This window comes from Takifugu flavidus, chromosome 1 (genome assembly GCF_003711565.1).
Source record: "Takifugu flavidus isolate HTHZ2018 chromosome 1, ASM371156v2, whole genome shotgun sequence".
Classification (NCBI taxonomy): domain Eukaryota; kingdom Metazoa; phylum Chordata; class Actinopteri; order Tetraodontiformes; family Tetraodontidae; genus Takifugu; species Takifugu flavidus.
Genome location: NC_079520.1, coordinates 25,052,442 through 25,073,410, shown reverse-complemented (window position 1 = coordinate 25,073,410; position 20,969 = coordinate 25,052,442). Strand labels below are relative to the sequence as shown.

At 44.2% G+C, this 20,969-nt stretch overlaps 1 protein-coding gene across 3 annotated transcripts in view; it reads right to left on the bottom strand.

The window, feature by feature from the left end:
* Positions 1-20,969, bottom strand: part of dock1 (dedicator of cytokinesis 1) — a 121,157-nt gene that overhangs the window by 98,367 nt on the left and 1,821 nt on the right. For all 3 annotated transcript variants that reach the window (XM_057031243.1, XM_057031228.1, XM_057031237.1), the window contains exons 2-11: positions 6,206-6,289; positions 6,038-6,078; positions 5,824-5,879; positions 5,346-5,442; positions 4,965-5,113; positions 4,264-4,399; positions 2,775-2,932; positions 2,271-2,352; positions 1,438-1,573; positions 175-247 (exon numbers count right to left, since the gene is read on the bottom strand). In XM_057031243.1, coding sequence (XP_056887223.1) covers positions 175-247; positions 1,438-1,573; positions 2,271-2,352; positions 2,775-2,932; positions 4,264-4,399; positions 4,965-5,113; positions 5,346-5,442; positions 5,824-5,879; positions 6,038-6,078; positions 6,206-6,289 — 1,012 coding nt within the window. The remainder of the gene's footprint in view (positions 1-174; positions 248-1,437; positions 1,574-2,270; positions 2,353-2,774; positions 2,933-4,263; positions 4,400-4,964; positions 5,114-5,345; positions 5,443-5,823; positions 5,880-6,037; positions 6,079-6,205; positions 6,290-20,969) is intronic.

The window sequence follows — 20,969 nt, the reverse complement described above, 5'->3', positions numbered from 1 at the left end:
CTTATCACCCCCTAAATGCTACACCAGCTAATCAGGTGTCATGACTTAGAGCTGGAAAAAAACTACTTCTTTTGGGACTATGACCATAGTTAAATAAACCAGCCCAACATCTTTTGTAGCTTTAAGGAACTCCACATGCAAATTTTAGTTTGTACTGCTGAATAATTGACTTACGGCTGAAACGGAATAAAGTGCTGCTTGTCCTCGTCGTCCATTTTGCCCGTTATGATGTCAGTGACATCCATCACTGTGAAGAAAATGGAGAAAGGGGGTTACAACTGTTTATGAGGACAGCAGACTATTGCAGCGCTTCACACCCAGACCAGGAAATAGAAACAGTTGTTTGAAAACCTCTTTCAATCAAATCTCTGTGGAATCAACCGGGAAGTGATTTTGTCATCTGCGACTCCATTGTTTTACTTTGCAGACGGGTCTCACATGTTTATTCCATTAACTGTGATAAAGTGTGTTTACGTGCACGCAAGGAAAACAAATTCCAGCGTCAGTTCGATTGCATGAAATGCATGTAAATGTCTTAGCTCGACTAGAATCAGCCCGGAGCAGTCCGAAGGTAGCCGGAAAAACACTCGCAGATCGCTCGGCTGCGAGTCGAAATATGAGAGCACGTGGACAGCGAACTGGTCCATGCCGTCTGCGCACGTGCTACATTCCGCTTATATGTCACTGAACTGGAAGCATCGAGTTGTATACAACCAGCCTGCTGTGTGCAGCAGCGACCGCTAGGAACCTAGCAAACTATGGCAAACTCATTGTTTTGGTGCAATATAATAGGTCAGCTGGCCTAAGAACAACAAAGTAAAACAGTGCAAATTACCACCTAGCGTGGGAGGGGATGGGGGGGGGGGGTGCGGGGGGGCTGGCAGCCTGCTTTATAGACACAAAGCCTGGTGGCGAGCGAGCGAGGAGCGTAGCTTGATTAAAATGTGTATGTCAACGCACTCATTACACTAAAGAGTCCAATGCCACAGTAATCAGTCAGTCTGGTGATGAACATTATATAACACAGTGGACGTCACACCCCTTGAATAGTAACTGTACTTTATTAAAAGCTGAGTGTGCATATTCAGATGGCAAAGGAACAAGAACTGATGCTGTGAATCGGTTCCAACTGGAATGAACTACTTGGTGTGTCAGCACCTTTATTCTATTATCCTCCATCCTAGCATGGACAGAGGCAATGATGAAAAATACTCCATAAATCAACTTGTCATTGACCTTTTTCTTATGAGGCGCTAGTGTTTAACAAACAATGCAATGTGGAATGATTGTTGGGATACAGTGTTCCAATTAGAGCTTTGTCATGGAAAAGACACAAAATCCTCTTTCTACTTACTTTCTCATTCAGACAAGATCAAGAATAAAATCTGTTCTCAAATGCTTTAGAGTGAAATACGACCTCATCTAGTCACAGCCTACCTGCTACTCCAAAAGGTCTCCTCAACCCCGACGTCAGCTTCCTGGTGTTGTTGTCCCGGAGTTCCATGCGTCCCACACGAACAATTTGACAGACAAAACTGATCTTCTCTCGCTTCAAATCTTCACTTCCCAAGTCCTGAAGAGAGAAAAATATCCCTTTTTATCCTTAACTAAGACAGACACGCAAAGACCTTCCTGTAGACCAGGGACGTCGGGACCCAGACCGCGGGGGCTGCAATCCCACTGGGTTTTCTGACCTATCAGCTAGACAACCCTTTCACCTGGGTTCCCACTTGCCTTGCTGACAACCGCTTCCTACCTGGAAGGACAGAAATTCCAGGGGGATTGCAGCCCTCGAGGCCGGGTTTCTGATGTCCCTGCAGTAGACTTCTATACATACAGTTAATATATTTATTAGAAATTAAGATCATCGCTAAAAGTTAGAAATAGCTTAGCTGTATTTCCACTGCCAGGAAACAGCACCCTGGGTCTCATAAGAATCTTTCTTCCTGAATAGTTAATGAATAGTTAGTAAACTGAAATTTGAAAAATTACAGTTGAAGGCCATAAACAAATCCATTGCAAGCGAGTCTGTCCACAAATCTATGGACAGATGGGAGGATGCTGACCTTCCTCCCTTAGGCTTCCATTAGACAGAGGTGACTGCCTCAGTAAATATATACACCGAGTTCTCTTTTTCAGAGGGCTTAACAAATACAGGCTCTGCAAACAGGCTCCCACGTGTCTCATAACATGGCTGAATAAATAGCGGGTTACCAGAGGCGGGCGAACGCAGGACAGAGACAAACATCAGGACGCACAGAGACACGCACCGTGAAAACCGCCCTCAGGTTATGAAGCTGGTCTATGTCCTTCACCAGACCTGAACTCGACCATTTCACCAGGTAGTTTTCACTGCGAGGGAGGGATGACAGCGAGAAAGGAAAAAAGGACAGAATTTCACGTGAATCAATACCGCTTCGACTGAAAGCCATCGGTTGTGGAACAATTACTGCAGTTTTCCCAGAAGCCTCAGGGGCTTCGGTGTTAATCCAGGTACGGATCCACTGGGAAACAATACATGACTGGTTGGGGTGACACACCGTACAGCTGAAGGACTGCAAATCCCAGGCTGCACCTGTTCTGGTCATGATCTCATGTGGCACGAGTGCGACGCACTGACTTTGTTTACGGCTGTTTCACTCATATCCACAACACAACCACTAATCTAAGCACAGTAAAAATGCAGAATTCATCAATAACATTAGCCAGACACTAAATTATGAATGCTGTATGTAGGCAAGGAGAGCAAAGTGGACAAGAACCAGCATGTTTACCTGATAAACTTGGACTCCACCGGGTCGTACAGTGACATGAGCACCTCTGCGTCCTCCCCGATCTTGCACACCACGTTCTTTAGAGTCACAAAGAGGGCAAAAGCCGGCGTCGATGCAAATTTGGCCTGCCGGCTCAGATCAATGTTCTGCTTCTGAGACTGTTAATGCGACACACAAGCATGGCATTACCTAATAGCTTATTCATGCAAAGCTTGCTTGTAACAGTGCAAATAAAGCTCAGGGCGGCATCCCGCAAGTAAAAACACAGATCATTTGAGCGATCGGTCGATTGTAATTATACAACATCTGCCGCAGAATCTTTATAAATTGACAGGAAGAAATGTATCAGAAAGCATATAATTACACACTAAAAGTGAACCCAGACAGTCGGAATTGTCGGACCCACTAAAAAGATGCAGCAATTTCTGCGACTGTCCTTTAAGAATAGAAGGGAGCCGCACTATCAATATTCATCGCATTGACCTGGACATCTTCTTATTGCTTATACATATGCAACAAAGACCTCTGAATAAAAAGGTCACAGCAGATAAGACCACATAACTGAAGGGCACTTCGTATTCGCTACTCCTACATGCCGCCACTGCTCACTCAGGTGGAAGATGCCATTATTGCAGTGCACAAAAAAGGCCCGGCAATTAGGGAAGTGAACCCATTCTTCCCACTACTGTTGCAAATCTCGAGCGGGAGTTGCAGAACCAGGCAAATATCTGCCGATTAGTTTCGTTTTTTTGAGCTCAACCTACACAAACATGAATGTCAGGGGTAGCTCTGTTCAATGGGAAACTTTTAAAAGACAATGCTAATCATTAAAAAAGAACAAAGCCAAGTCAGGCAAATAATCACGAGTGGTGTGGAAACACCATTAGCCACATGTTTATTACGCCGGGTTCATGCTGGACACGGAAGCTCTGCGAATGCAGCTTCCTTTGGGCGGCCATGTTAACAGATTGTGTCCTTCACATGCATCCAACGCTCGCCTTGCAGCGATCGTTTCCGTGTCTGGTCTATTTTGTGCATGAGCCGCGGTTAAGCCGGCAGGAAGTCAAATGGGAAAAAACAGGAATACGGGCAATTTTCAGAATAAAAGATTTTCAAAATAAAACACCACAATCAATCAAAGCAAAATCATTTTTGTGTGCGTTTCTCCATATTTAAACAGAGTGCGGGGCGCAAACGGACACACACATGGACACACACACACACACACACAGGAAAGAGACTGCACTCAGAAACAGGAAGAGAAATTAAAAAAAACATTAAATAAAAGATTATATAAGCATTTATTTAAGACGTCAGTATTTCAGCTGTATATCAACAGACCAGAATTACGAGTAGACTACAAGGAGCGGATCGTTTGACAACCAACGCGGAGAAACACTCGCCTGGTATGGCGATTTATTGGATTTGCCCGTGTTCGATACAACCAAACCTTCAGTGGCCTCAGGTGCAAGCAGCACTTTGTCTTTACCTTCTCCTCCTGAATCCGATCTTCAATTTGTTTCGAGGCTGCCTCGTGCGCTCGGAACAGACTGATGGTGCTCGTAAGCTCCGGATCCAGAATGTTTCCATCTTTGTCTCTGACCACCAGGTCCAGATCCAGGTACCTAGCAAGATTCATAAGTGGAGTAGTGAAATAAATTCAAGACATTGCATACAAACTGCAAACCTGCAGCTATGTCTGCATTGTCTTCAAAAAGACAAGAAAGCTTTTTTGCTCCCGGTTTCCATCTTTCTTTCCTTCACAACTGTTCAATTCTTTCCCGTAGGAAGGAAATAAGAACCGATAAAGGCTTTGAAAAAATGCATTTCATCGCCTCATCGCTCTGCGTTTGCAGAGGTAAAAGCCATTCCTTTACCTGAACACGGCCTCAAAATTTCATCATAGGAGCAAAATGGAGCTTCGCCATTTTCATTTTCTGACTATTCCTGGGCTCCCGCTGCAGACGCGGCAGGAGCTGACACTTCAGGATGAAGTGGAGTGTAGTGTGTTGGAGCCTAAAATCCCGCTGGTTTATGCCGGAGCTAAAGGATGACCTGTCGTGTTCTATTGACTGACAGCGCTGACCTATTCCAACTAGAGTCATTTTTCCAGATAGGTTTGAAGATAAAGGGATATAAGCTGTAGGAAAGGAAGGATGGAGCCGGCCCCTCGAAAAACAGGACCCTCACTTGTTGCCGTAGTCCATCTTGGAGGTGACTCTTTGCTTAAGCTCGGTGAGCTCGTCCTGTGGGAGTGTGCCGGACAGGATCTGAGAGCGCCATTCGATGAGGTCATACATCATGTCGCGGACAGAGTTAAACATCTCACGCTTGTCCCCCTGTCAACAAGAGAGGATGAATGAAAGCGCACGGCTTCCACGCGGCGGGAAATTGAGAGTGGCCACTGCTGCCGATAACGGCAGCCGAGAGGCCGACCGATGCGGATTCAGCTTCAGACTCCACAAGGCCTTAAAAAAGCTGTAGCATGTAGGGATGAAAAAGTGAAAAAGAACACTTAACACTACTAAGTGTTAAGTGCATGAGTGCAGCTGGGGCAGCAGGGTTTCTCACCACATACAGGTCCCTCCAGATTGCAGCCCACTCCCTCAGCGTGGTGGTTACCTCCTGAACCAGAGGCAGCTCTGTTGGAATGACAGTTTCCTTTTGCCTACACGCCAAAAAGAAAAAGAATTGTCCTGGGCGTGCTATTAGATGCAGCATTTAATGTCATTAAACATCCTGATTGACTTAAATCATAATCACATCTCGATCTTAGCCAGTAATTCAATAGTTTTGGGATTTTTTGAAATGTTACACATCGCTTGCTAAGTAATAAATCCCTGTCTTTGGGAGTTCTGATTTGTGTGCAGTACAAGTGAAATTAAATAATTAACAAAATACTTCAGCATTGTGCTGAACTTGAAACAGCTGAAAACACAAATAAACCAAAAAGGGCCCAAGAATGACAACAATCCGATGAATGCGGGAGAAAAGAAATGACGAAATGAGAGTGGAAGGAGGCCTTTCGCTGTAGACATGAAGTACAAACCCGCTGCCTTCCACTGCGGCCTCTTTCAGGTGTATGTAGCAGGCAGGAAATATGCCCTGCAAGAGAAAGAGATGTTTGACATGACCACAATACATCCATACTGCGCATGATCAGTTCAACATGAATGTAGCCCTGAGCAGCAGTGACACAGCCCTCTTTGAAGCCCCAAAGGCCATTTATTATTATTATTATTGTGGTTATTAATATGTCTTACCTTTTTGGATTTCCTCCTCAGCCTATGTCCTCGGAACCAGTCTAATAGAGAAGAGAGTCTGTTAGCTACAAGATGCCTCCGTGCCTGAATGGCTGCGGCTGACATGTGACTGAACCCAAACGTGACGAGGCAAAGAACGCCGCTTCGTTCGGCGAGGCCCGAGCTCACCTTCATATTTCTCCAGTATGTGCACGGTGTCTCCAATCTGCAGCGACAGTTCCTCCTCTCCTCGGGCATCGTAGTTATAGATTGCTAGGAAAGAATGGAGAGGAGGCCGTATAAAAGGAGGCGAGATTAAAGCAGGAGGAAAAGGCAATAAAGCTTTTGTCTCCCTTGTGGCGTGAATTGTGTGCCAGCGTAGCGACGCGATACATCCACGTGGTGACCAACCACGCAGCAATGGTGTTTTCCCTGATACGACTTAAGCTGGAATATCAATATCTCTCCCACCCAACGAAAGGAGACCACAAATAAAGAAGAAGGCTTGAAATGTTTGAGTGACTTCCTCACAATTGCAGTACAGGCACAAGAGATCTGACTTTTCTTAGGCTTGCTCAAACAAAATAAAGGAAACAGTGCAGGTGTCCAGGGGTGGCCAAGCAGTCAGAGCCTCAGAGCCACATCATACACGTGGGCACACATGAACATCACCTCATCCCTTCCTCACACACAGACCTCTGCTTCGCCAGATTTATTGTAAATGTCACACACCAACATGATAATGACAGAATTTGACTTCTACAGACCACGGGCCAGTCATTTTGGCCAGTCATTTGGGCTATTTTTCCATTGGCACACTTTTCCAGAACCCAATGGCCCCTTCCCTTAAAGCAGGTTTCAGTTGGTGCTCCTCACAAAGATCGATCATCTCCAACTCAGCTGCAGCCTCATCTGTGACTAGCGGGGCTTTCCAACAGTGCGTCTCCACATTAAATGGGGCAACAAGGAATACGATCTGTGGACTTTTCAGTTGTAGATCACAGAACCGGGTCACGAAGCTTTCGTGCATTTTTTTCCTGCCATTTTGAAGGCGAACTTGACACTAATTGTTTACTCAAAAGATTTTCTCCCTACTGAGAAACTTTGCGCTATCTCATCTAACGCGCATGCGCTTTTGGCAAAAGTACCGTATTGAACCCGTGCGAAGCGAACACGCACATTAAAAAAACACAAACCCAAACTTCGATATGAACGTTAGAGCCGCATGAAACCAGGCAAAGAGCTGCATGCGGCTCGGGAGCCGCGGGTTGGCCAGGCCTGGTGTAGTCGATACTAAAACATAATCTCTTTTAGCATGTGATGAAAAGATCCAAAAGCCAGGTTTTCTGCCTGTCTCTTGTCTGTTTTTACATTTTTTTATGAATATGGGGAAGGGGGGGGGGCAAACCCACACATCATTTGAAATGTTCTGATTTATACGGCACAAATTTAATCGTTTATGCCGCACTCACAAGTTATTTTTACCTCTTTTGCTGAGGACCAGTGATGCTGGTGTCATGAGGAGGTTAACGGAGGAGCCATATACGGGACGCAGCGTGAATTACTGTGTGCAAATCTGACGCCTGGGAAGTTAACATGCAAACGTGATTCTATCCAAGACAAATCACTCCACCCTAAGGCTATTAGCAGCTCATTTAAATCTGGATGTTTACTATCGTTCCTATCTGCTAGCGAACAAAGAAACAAATGGTGCGGCATGGCAGGTGGCGGTGTTGTTAGGACACCTGCAGGCATAAATGACAAGTCTCCGTGTGCATGTGTGTGTCCCCTGCAGCTGGAATGCATGCCGGACCACTTCAGATGTTTTTAGAGGTGAATAATAGCTTCATTAAAAAAGGCCATCGCTGCCGGCCTGTTCAAGAGTGCATCGAGGGAATCGCCCATTTTCTCCAACAATCGCCCGCCCGAGTGGCACATTACAACCTTACTGGCCCCTGTTACTGCTGGTCACACGATGGAAAAGGTGGAGTCATATTTATCCAAATCATCTGCCACGTTCACATGTTCGTCAGATGATAAATGAAATCAGACATGTAGAAAAACAATGACATCAATGGCTTTTCGCTACACGGTTGCCCAATATTTGCTGAGTAATTCCAAAATATGAAAATCATTTAAAGAGGAAAAAGCACTCCAGAGCTCCACATATGGGGACCTCTGCGCATCGTCATTGTTTCTATCCCCTTTAAACTTTTTTTTTTTTTTGGATTTGTTATCATAGCACATGCGCATACCATCAGGAGCACAATGTATTTTGTGTTGACACTGAAGAATCCAGTGAGCCCAGAGAATCCACCAGAACACAGGCCCTGCACTGACAATGCAACAAAAGACCCCAGGAACTTAATTCTGTGCTACAAAGCGAGGATACAAAGGAGAACAACAGGCAGAAAGCAATAAAACAATCAAAAGTGGGGCGGGATTCATCTATGTGCAGCCATGAGAGACCCCGGCGTGACCGTGCAGCAGGATAGGTGCAATTAAAAGACCATTAAGAGTAACTGGAAAAGCCTGTAAAGCCATCAGATGCTGCATCAGTGTGTTTGCATGGATCTGGGCCACAAGTGCAGCTGATTCAGCTGGAGGCCCAAGCAGCAGGTGCTGCGAGGAAAGTCCGGCCACAGAGACGTAATATTTCATCAGGAAATGAAAACAAATCCTGCCTTTGCCGCCAGCAAAAGTATCGTTCGCGTCGAGAAAACGGCACCTCTGAGGAGAGGGAGGGGGGGGCAACGGTGCAGTCGGCAAGATGAAAATGAACGGCACCCCGGGAAGATGCTAGCGTAAATAAGCGTCAGCAATTAAACGCAAGGCTGACATGAGGCAAAGGCAGCGCAGTTTAGCACAGAAACCAGAAGGACTGAACCAAGAGTACTCTGGCTGCAGCATTGGTGGCGGGGAGGAAGGAGAAGAACTGGACCAAATGCTCGCCCCAAGCATGGTTCGCTAAGGATTATATGTATTATTTCTTGTGAATTCAATAATTAGTAAAATCATTTGCAAAGGGGCTCATTATCATATCATTGTATATAAAGGCTGAACAAATAGAGAGAACATTATCATCAGAGGAAATTAGTAGGAAATCATTATATTACAGGCCGATCCGCTTAGCTAGCACACCTCCACATCTAGTCTCCTTCACAATTACAAACAGCCTCATCTGATCGTTGGCCTGATTATAATTCTACACTCTGGATGCGCTGACAACTTTAGCTAATGCATGCAGGGTGGAACATATCATTACACTGATGTGAATACAGTATGCTGATGAAGGAGTCGGGTTGAAAAACAAGGGGAAGGAAGAGAACAGAAGTGCCTCAAAGGCTGGAAGAAAGACCTGCAGATAAAATGATCCGACACAAGATGGTTCTGAGAAGAAAAACAGAAACAGCCAACAACAGACCAGAGGCCACTACAAATCCACACCAAGATCAGACGTAACGATTAAAAACCTGTAATTATTTTAGGACACAGTTGCAATACACACATGGCGACCGTATTGTTAAATTCGATGTGCAGTGTAAAGACAGTTCTCATTAGTCAACCGTGGAATGCCTCAATTTACCCAGAATCCTTCCTCCACTTCCTGGTTATGAAACAGGGAGCCCTGGGGAAAAGCCTCTGCTGTCAGGATGGGGGGAGAAGAATCTCCTAATAGTTTCCTGTGTCCAACAAAGACATTTCTTTCTCTCTGAATGTCCCTATATGAGACCTATACTTTCTTATGCCCACTGTCCCGGACTGAACCATGTTTTAAGTCCTTCCATTGGAAGCAGTGCCCATCTGCTCTCCGCACTCTTTCCTGATTCTGTTGTGCAATTACTTTGTGTGGCAGCGACTGTTATCTTAGAGCTCGTGACCTTTCTACCTAATGATGTCTGCAGAGATTGAGATGCCGCGTCGCAGGGAGTTGCTCCGCTGCCAGGACACAGCTGGGAATCACGCTGCATTTTTAAGAGGCTCCCGCAAGGCAGCAATGACAGTAGGTAGAAATGTTGCAGTAAAATAAGAATAACAGGACAGAACTTTCTTTGTATGTGGGGGGGGGGTCCTGTTTGACATTAAAGAATTGCAATGCGTGAGAATAACAGGGAAGCGTGACTGAGTAGAATGAGTTTAATGTGGTGCTTGACTGGAGTCAGGATGCGTTCAGTGACCCCACAACAGACTGTGAGCTCCTAGAAATTCAATGGAGGACGATTATTAAACTCCAACAGCACAATTGCTCTCCAAGACAAAGTAGACTAGTCAGCAAAAACACGCCTATGTGTGCACATGCCCTCACAAGCACACATGTTCAGGTCTGTCAGTACAGATGGTGACTGATACAAATCATTGCTTCATCAGATAGTTGAGCGTTCAAGCATCAGCGCCCTGCAATAACAGTGGGGTAATTTCCAAAGAGAACAAATATTAGATCTGGATAGGAAGTCGCTGGCCAGTGGATTGGAGTAACATGGAAAAAGTCCTCCTGACACGTGCAAATTTACATTTACATTACATTGAATTTATATGGGGGCTTTGATCTATCCAACGTTTAGGTCTGAAGTGTTTTTGGATGAAACGTTAGAGGCCGTGATGCTTTCAAGGACAGTTAGAATGTGAAACAAGCCCACCTCTTACACCAACCTGGTGTAGCAATCTGCATGAGATTAAAACGAACCGCCTGAGATGGTAGTTGGATTTTCTCTGAAAAGACCTGCTGGTGTTGGAATGAGCTGGCTAAATGGGCTCCGTGGAGGAGCTGACAGCTATTCTTTGGAGATGCTGCAGAAGCTTTTGGGGACAAAGGTAAAAACATTACCCCCAGGTTGGCAATGTCATCATATCTCTCCTGCCGCGCTCTGCATAAATCACGCCGCGGGTACTCAAGATGATACACAAACGCACCGTCAGCTGGTACACGTGCACCATTATAGTGCAACACTTTCTGAAGAAGTTCCACTCATCACTTTGCAACTCGTGCACCTTAATGGCCCCGCTGGATGGGAATTTTCGTTGCGTGGGATCATACATTTATGGAATTTACAGACTCAACTCAATGTCTTGTTCTGTTCTGAAGTGATACACTCAGTGCCTGTTGAACACCAAGGAGCAAAGCTAAACGTATTTCTTATATGAGCCTGGCAAAAGATTGTTCCCACTTGCTCAGACTGTTTATGGGCTTCGCTGGGGAAGAGCCAGGAATTCTAGATTTGTGTGCTGATGACTATTACTCATAATCCCGGTGGGTCTGACCAATATCTGCCACAGGATTTCCATATTGCGATGGATTTGATTTTCGCTAATCTCTGACTCAGTGGCGGTCGAAGCTGCATAAAAGTAGCACCGATCCAAAAATGGTTATTTGTGCGCGCTACAAAGCTAAATGATCCAAAAACGGTGTGGTGTCGAGACGAGGGAGCGACGGTGACGTAACCGCTGTGCGACAGAACAAACCCGTAGAGGCGTGTCAGGGTAAGACGCTTCTGTTTGACGCCGATCGCTTTGTGTAGCCCTGCTAGTCTAACACAAAGTTGCTCTTGGAAAAACACAGTTCTTCAATACCATCTTGTGTGAGTCAGTGGATTATGTTGCTTCAGCTTGCCTTCCTCCAACTCTTTTTATACACGTTCCAGTAAAACTTTGCTGGAACAGCCCATTAGGCCAACTCAAAGTGTCTCCAAATGCTTTTATTGTTTTGCTATTTGTGGAGTCCCTGAGCTATAGCAGCAGCTCAGATGATATTTTTTCGCACAATACATTTTCCTATTTCATTTCCTGCTTTTTTCCACCCCTTCAAATGCTGCTGTTTAGTTTGTGTCCTTCGTAGTTGCCTCTGAATTTATAATAGTTAAATGGTCACACTGAAGTGTGTATTGTTCTTGATCTGTATCCGCTACTACCGCTACTTGTAGCTAATCTGACCTTACGATCAAATAAACATCGGTTTAGTAAAATGGCTTCCCATCTTTCATGTTCAAACAGAAGTAAAGTATTTATGTCAGAACATGGGCTGGTTTAGGTCATTCAATGCATCACAAAACACCCACAATATTAACAATGCCTGACTAAACGTAGAAAAGAATGTTTCCAACTGTTAATAGTGTTTACAGTTCCAATACTGTGGTCATTATCCCCCAGATCATTTCAATAATGTCTGTGTAAAAGCTTCTCTTATGGGGAGATAATGCCTTCGCCCTTTATAACGTAGTTTTAAACACAGAGTCTGCTATTAAAATACAAAGTGCCCTGATCTGCGAGGGTTACGCAACAAGATTATTACAGCATGCACAATGGCGGGACACAATGAGCATGTTTGTAGCAGACAGATCTTCATAGGCGCAAGGTTAGGAACGCGCCATAATTTGTTTCAAGTCCCTCTGTAATAGTGTTTAATAAGAGGTTATGGTTTTCACATGAATGAATACGTGATGGCTCTAAATCCAGTGCTTAGTGGAAATCCAGCCATTTTCCTTTTAAACCAATTACAACCTTTTAGCTTTATCTACAGTTGGAAAGTGGTGATAATGCCATTGTAATTAACCTAGAATTAATATAAAGGCAGCTGAGATGCGACTGTGGAGAGCCTCGGGAGCTTCTCTTCATCTCTCTCGCCCTAGTACAACAACCGTTTCTTCCTTGTGCCTGGAAACAAGCAGGAAATACCATGAGTTATTACTGTATCACAATAGATGGAGCTTTTCCAGGACGTCAGAAGGAAATACTGACTTTTTTATGGCCAGGAAAGGATAAACAATCCCTTATTAAACAGATACAGAAAAACAACCGAAAAGGAGCATAAAGAAAAGCAGATTATGTAGTTTAGAGCAGAATATGTGAGGTTAAAGGAGGAGCTGCTGCATTAACGTGCCAGAATCAAGATCCCAATAGCGGTAATTCTTCTTGGCACTTGCTGCCATGCCCACAGCTCCAACACAGGCCTCCGGGTGCAATCTAACACAGGCCGATTACTCAGCTTCCACTGAATCTGCAGAGCCTTTAATTGAAAATCATCTCCCCCGTACAACGTGGAGACGGCGAGCTGAACCCAGCTCATTACAGAGCGGCGAGCGAAGCTTGTCACACAGAGATTCTCACCCAGTGGTCCGGGCTGTTATTTATGGGAGAACAAGAATATCTGCGCAGGCACAGCGAAGCAAACCCCTCTGCAGCCTGCACGCGTCGCAGGCGCTGCCGGCGACTTTGAAACCGTCTCTCCGCAAATCAAAAATACCACAGCACATTATAACGGTACATAATTTAAGCAATTAGCGACGAACATCTGCAGATGTTTGTATAGTTAGTCCTTTGTTTTTAATTAGTTAAGTAGCTAATTACTTTGTGCCCTGCGTTTCACTTCATATTAACAATGCTAATGAGTAAACAATGGAATTCTAGTCTTTACAGAAAGTGCTAAATTGACTGGGCTGGTTCACTTTGTCAGACATGTGATTAGCGCATGACCTTCAGACATTTATCAGGTTGTAGCTGCAATAATTGGGCCCCAGCAAGAAAGACCCGCCTAGGAAATGCCCGATTACCATTTCAAGGATGCAGACGTCCCTTTAAAAAAGAGTAAAGCTGGCGTCTAATACTGAGGAGGAGGTGGAGAAGAGCAATAACGCTGCCTAAAAAGGTTGGCGTCAGTCACCCACTGTGTCCGAAAATTCTCATCAACCTGGAGGGAAACAGATGCACAGAGAGAGAGACAGACAGCTGACCAACACATGGCTGTTTCTGGAACTTCAAAGGTTTCTCTGTGAAGCCCCCCAGTAACAAATATCATCATCCTCATCATCATCACTGAGTTCCTGTATTCTGATTCATTGTTTTCATCAGCTCATTTATAAGAAATAAACCCTAAAGGTCTTGTTTTCTTCCTGTCTTTATAGCCGACACAGTTGGACGACACACTGCGACTTCCTGCTATTGTCCACACATGTGGCTAAAACAACCAGGGTGCAGGTGCTGGCATCTGGCACCGGGGGCGAGAGCTGCACCCAGGGATCCCGATGCCAGAGCTAGCGAAGGCTGATGTGTTTATCCACCTACCGCAACAAGCCACAAGTTCAGAATAGGTTCTTTGAACCAGCGCTCATGAATTCACACCCTATAAAAAAATCATGTCGTGTAATCACAATGCCAGTCGACCTGTTTGACTCCTTTGTTATCCGCACCAAGTGTAGCCGGACAAGAAATGAAACACTTATTTTGCCGCCTCCTCCTCAGACATACATGGAACCACAACGCCACGAACGCACCATTACTGCTCGACATCAGAATCCCGCCTGAAGTTATGATGGCAATTAACTTCTCTCATAATCCCGTTGAAAGCGACACGATTAGTCACCGAGAGAAAACAATTTGACCTGCTTTAATGTCATCGGCTTCTGGAATTAACCCCCCGTTACAGTCACGGCTGCACGCGTTAAGTGGCGACAAGGTTTCTGTGAATAAAGTCCGACGTGTCGGGTTACTCAGAAGCATTCGATCTAAAAACAATACCTGTGGTTTGACAGATGTCTGCGGAATGTTTGATTTGGCGACAGGAGAGGTATTTTTAACTCAATATTATATTTATATTTGTAAGTGTTTTAACAACAGTGCTGTTCTGTTAATCAGGCTTCATGCTGGTGCATGCGTCAGTAGATCTGCGTGCTGCTGCGTGTTGTGAAAAATTACCAAATACCTTTAAATCACAAAGTTTTATTCCAGCCTCTAACTTTAATTGTATTTATTATGCTACGCTGTGAAAAAAAAATGTTCCTGAACGCATCATAGCTGGACTTAATGGTGCGTAAAAACTGAAATTAAAAACAACATCCTGTTAGTTCCGGCCATTGTGTAGGACGCCGACTCCTTTTCAGTTTCAGTTAGACAAACAACATTTCACATTTGGCAGGTTTGCGGTGGCCATTTCCTCACGTTTCTCCGTGCGAGGGCTTCAAGGTCCTGCCTTTACCCTGTATATAACACCAGCACACACATGAATCCAGCCATATTGAAAGGCTTTAGGGAGGCGCGTGGCGTTCCCGAGCCCCTGAACAACCACAGCTGTTGACTGACAACCCCATTACACGTCCCTCACTTACCCACTGAAGGTGACAAATGGAACCTTTTGAAGGCAGCATTTTCATAATATCAGTTCTATCATTAATGTCGTGCGTTAATCACAGCATCGGGGGAGGGTTCATAAATAAAGGTCAGCTCCTCTTTAAGCCATACATTTATGGTACGTTGAGAGATGGGTTTCGGGAACCTGACATCTTCCAACGGCTACACACGCTGGGGTAGTAGTCTCAGTTCCTGCTCTGCAAACCAAACTTTTTGAAGGTCTTCGGGGGGGGGGGGGCTGCAAATATGATGAATCACTGTTACCATATTGTGAGGCCTTGAATCAAATTTTGACTTTCAGAGGATATATATATCTTTAAAAGGAATAATCAGGACTGAGATAATGTCTTGTCTGTAACCACATTTCTGTAAAAGGAAGCAATAACTCTTCAGCGAAGTGAGGGGTTGGTGCCTATGAAAAAATGCATCCCAATAACACTGATGCATTTCCTTTTTTGTTAACTTTTAACAAGCTATATGAAAATTCCTTTGAATTTATGCACTTTTCTTAAGTGACTGTAAACCAGACGCGCTACATTTTCTCTCCAATTGTGTTTTTTATACTCAGTCAAGTCAAAATTCGGTTGACATTCACTTTAGCTCCACACAGGCTTCAGCTGTTGCCAGGGGCTGGACCATTGTTTTGTCAAAATGCTGCTTGGTTCAGTGTGAGATTCTCTTTGTGGCTCTTTTCGGTGACTGAATAATCTCTACACTGGACTTTACATTTGGCGAAGCTTTCAACCATTCAACTAGTCTTATTTTACTTAAGCAGACAGATGTTCTAGTAGTCGGTCACTAGCATTAAGTAGCCTCAATCGAGCCCATCCTGGTTAACTTCACTGAGTAACATAAATATCATGCAACAATGTCACAGCTCATGTATTTACTGCCTGTTTGACATGATGTGACAGCTAAAAAGGATGTCATAAATTATTCTCTGGCTGAAGCGAAATGATCCAATACTACGTCTACACAAATGACCTTTTTCTAACCTGGACATGTTACACTCCATTAGCCATCTGTCAAATTAGCAAAAGTAGCACAGCAGGGCTCTTTCAGACAATGCTCAAGCTGCTTGGCATGTCCTCAATCGATACCATGGCGACCAGAGACCGGCTGCCTGTGCAGACGACTCAGAGGAAACATGGCTGCAATTAGAGAAGGAAACCAACAAAAAGAGCATTGAGCTGTGTCAACCCAGGTAATCTGCTTCACAAACATTTCATTCGGGGTTTATTTTAGTTGCACAGCACTTAAAGACACCTTCTGGATGTGAGCAACATTCAGCAGAGGTGAAAGTACTCCTGCTTTGTCTCAGCGGTGGGACAAGGAGGAATCGAGGAACCACTTGGCTTTTACTAATTAAAGCGGCCTGCCGCCATTTGTCTTATCCGCCATCTCTCAGCAACCCGAAGAATTCTGTACTATTAAAACCATCTCATCAAGCAGACTGACCCGGTGTTAATATGTAATTCTTTTTGTGAATGAAAAAAAACCACAAAGTCACACTGACCTCCAAAGAGAAATAGATAATGATGGTCTAAACCAACAGGCTTTGTCTAATTACTGTAGGGGTAACAGAAAATCACTTCTTAATGCTGTAAAGGTGCAAAGGGATTCTTATAATCAGATCACAAAGTGTTGCTGAGCAGGACGAGTTTAGCGCAAGGCTTAATCAAATGGAAAAGACCCTAAAGGTTGACGCCATCAATAAAGTTGAACGATAAAGTCGTTTCAAAAATAAATGGAATAAATCAAACAATTGGGAAAAGGAAACAGGCTCCCCAAAAGGAACTTCGGCATCCCTCATTCAGGTCCTCCATCCAAACAGTGAAATGTGACTCATAAATCACGCCGGCTATGAAGCAGATGTAACCCTGCACGTGAATAAACATGTGCTAAAGCGTCGCGCAGCAGTGAAAGTCAAGAGAGCCGACTGAGGCTGACAACGTTAAAAACCGTCCATTATGTTTCGTGGTTGATAAACAGGCAACGATAAATCAACGTCACAATCAGGCCCACAGGCGTCATTTTTGACAGTCATATGAAATTCCGATGTAAAAAGCTGTGAACATCCTGGAATTAACTGTAAAATCTTGGGGGGACCAAAATCAGACAAGTATGGCTGCGTCCAAGGAAGCCAAACGGCGATTCAGACCGCAGCCCTTCACGTCCTGTAATTAGATCGGCCAACCTCGGCTGTAAAACTTGGTAGACTTTCATTTAGGAGCAGAGACACATTCATAAACGCTAGCTGCCTACAACAGATTAAACAAAGGCTCAGCTAGTGTATATCTTACCTTCCTGACAGACCAGGAAACACTTCTCGCTACTCTATCCTTGCTTTCCTGAGAAATCCGTTTTTCATCCTTAAACACAAACATGAGTGTAACTAATATCCCTGAAGGCTGTCTTCCATCACTGCAACATCCAGCAGCACACTTTTCCTGTGTGCCTTAACAAAAACACACGTGCGACGGGGCATTTTCCGAATGAAGTGCTATGAAAATAGCTTCCAGCATATAAAATCAAGAAGTCCAATTTCGCCGTCCCATATTTTACACCAACTGCTTCAGGGCCGGGCTGCAGCAGACGGGTAAAATACGAGGCGGGGAGTGCGAACACATGGTTGGAATTTATGTAGTAACACAGACTGCGTTTTAATTGCAACCATATTTGTTTCGCTTACTGCACTTGTGGGTGGGAGATGGGGGTTTTTGGGGTGTGTGCGGGGCCTTCACAAATTACTTATGGCCTCAATTTAGAGACAAATATGTCTGCGACTCCACTTTCTACTCAGTGTGTCACTCAGCGCTAACTCATTCCAAATGAGAAGTGTCTGGGCTGGTCAGTCCAGTCGGCCAGCCTGTCTAACTGCAGGGTTGAGAATGTGAATCACAGCCACACCAAAGCTAAAGCGCGCAGCCGAGTTGTGCTAGTCCATCACTCATGATTAAACCCCGCCGATGATACGATCATAAACCTGTTCCACCATTTTACCCCAAGGAGAGACACTGATTGATATCATTAACCCAGAGATGGATCAGGTATCACGACAGCGGCACCTTTCACAGCGTTTCCTTAACACACCCTCGGCCGTAACGCCGCTCCACCTCTGAGGTGACTCTGACTAGAAACGGCAGAAAACTGTGATTTGGTCATTTGGGGGGTGCAGAGCAGCGTAATGAACCCGTTAATATTAAATGTGATGCTCGTTTGTGAGAGAAGAGAGAGACCGAACTTTTTTTTGAGGAAAACCATGTTACAGGTTTCATCACAAAATCGGCTAATTCCCTCTCTTTTACCATCAATGATTTGCTGTTAATTTTGATGTTTTAGCTCTGAAAAAACTCTGCTGCACAACTACATGGGTTTAGATTTATGCATGATGCACTCTTTCTGATGATTTATTAATTAAAACCAACTTTGTAAATGTATTTATATCGATGAAACATTCAAGTCAGGAAGATTAACGCGGAATGATTCCGACATATCCGGAAATCTGATGTGTGCATTCCTAATTCTGCAGTACAAGTGCCTGCTCAGGAAGAAGCATTTGCATAAGCCTGGGCTTTATTTCCTTGTTTGTATTACGTTACTATGTCAAGGATTTACAGCTGAATAACAAAAGCAGGAGGATTATAGAACTACATTTATCAGTATATGCTCCAAACTGTTATTTCCACACCTGTTGCTTTCCCGGTCCGCTTGCTAGAAACCAAATCCCTGTGAAGTCTCTCTCTTAGTTCTAACAGCAATCCACCGATGAAAGAGAATTAATGAGACAACACTTGGAATTAGCATCAAAAAGTATTTTAGTCAATCACAGAAGATGCTAAAAAAGCATTTCCCGCGTTTCCCCCGGGCCCTGTTCAATCAGCGATGTTGTCTCGAGAATATCTTTGATTTCCAAATCCACTACCTTTGACTGGTTTGTTGGCATTTAAAGCTGTAATGAAATTAGCTTAAGGTCAAGAGAGATAGCACTTTAGCATTTCTTTGATGGGCAGATCTTTTATCTTATGAACGGGGGTTTGAGGATGAAGTCGTGCCCTGAGCTCCAAACCTCAATTTCCCTTTGAAAACAGTCAATAATTCCTGGTGCGTGCGGCCGTCTCATGAATGCCAATGACTTCTGTCAATTAACCAGATCGGCAGAGTTAATTCAGGACTGACGGACGGCATTCTAAATGCCTCGCGTTGCTCCTTATCTTTAAACACAATGCAAAAAGCAATTACCGTATTTTCCTGACTATAAGTCACACTTTTTTTCATAGTTTGTCAGGGGGTGCGACTTGTACTCCGGAGCGTCTTAAATAAATACATTACAGAATTTCACATGTTTGTTATTTTCACACTGACAACCACAAGAGGGCGCTCTAGGCGTGTGTGCCTGAGGAACGAGTTCCTTCAGCGACGCAGAAGACGTCTATGGAGTTAGACTTGATTGTTTGGTAAACTTGCTCGGATACTCTTTATGCTATAGTTATCTGAATAACTGGTAATATGTTACGTTAATAAAGCAGACACGTACTCAGTTCGTTGTGGGTGATGTCGCTGAATTTGTTACGTTAGCATACCGTAACCCCATTGCTAATCGATGCTAATTGCCTTTCAAGATGAAATGTATGTTCTTGGTCTCGGATTTTATCAAATACATTTTCCCCCCTAAATGCGACTTATAGTCCAGTGCGACTATCTTTTAATATCTATTTTTCTTCGTTATTATGCATTTTTTGGCTAGTGCGACTTAAACTCCGGAGCGACATATAGGATTGGGATTGGAACAGTGCATTCCAGATGTGAACGTATAGCTATCGACGAAGATGACTCATTTTCTTTCCTTGCATCTATTTTTATTATTTAGTGAGTTGCTGAATTCCAAGGCCTAAACTGACCTTATATATGGTGGAGTTTTTGTTGATTATTTATTCAATTCCACTGAACAACCGCTCGATAAAAACACCTTTTCTCCTTCTAATATCTGTACAAACATTCTTGATATACAAAGAGGAAAAAACTGAATCGCCTGACCTTCAGTCAACACTGGAAAATAATGAAGTTCCATCCTTGCTTCCACTTTTTCTTTAAATTAATGGACAAACTTTGCCTGGTTTTAAATGGATGCACAACTATGAACACTTGAGCTCATATTGGATGCTAGAGCAACCAGCAGAAAGATGTGTGAGTTTAACCACAACTTTGCACTATAACATGGCTCGAATTTCAAACAACACTAAAGATGGTTATTCACAATGATTCAGCCTCATGGATTTGCTGTTTTAGCAGAAAAGCTTTAGGAAGGAGACAATAACCATTCATTATTGACTCTGCAACAAAAAATAAAGCCTAGAGCAACAAGACAAGTCACAGTGTGACCAAAAGTTTCACTGAAACAGAAATCGGTCCAGGGCGAGCACCGCCAGGAAAAGAGGTCTCACAGTGTGCTCATTAGTGTTCGCGGTCAACACATGAAGTATTCAAAGCACATTGGCAGCGCATCCCACCAATTCTCCGCTGCAGTGATCTGGCAGCTGCCTCTCCGTCTCTTTCTCCACTAATGACTGATCCCCACGAGAATACTGTCCAAGATGGTCTGAAGAACCTCCCCTTTCAACATCTCATGAATACTTGACCACATACCGCCCCAGTATTTAACAGCGTACATGCAGAGCACATCGCCAACCACGTGTGCCGTCAGCAGCGTGGACCAGACCGAAAATAACTCGCGTCATTTGGAACACACATAGGTGGAGGTGGCTGTGAAAGCGTTGATCTGGTTTCATAAACCCATCAGCATCGCTTGTACAGTTGGTTCTGTTAACGGATGGAG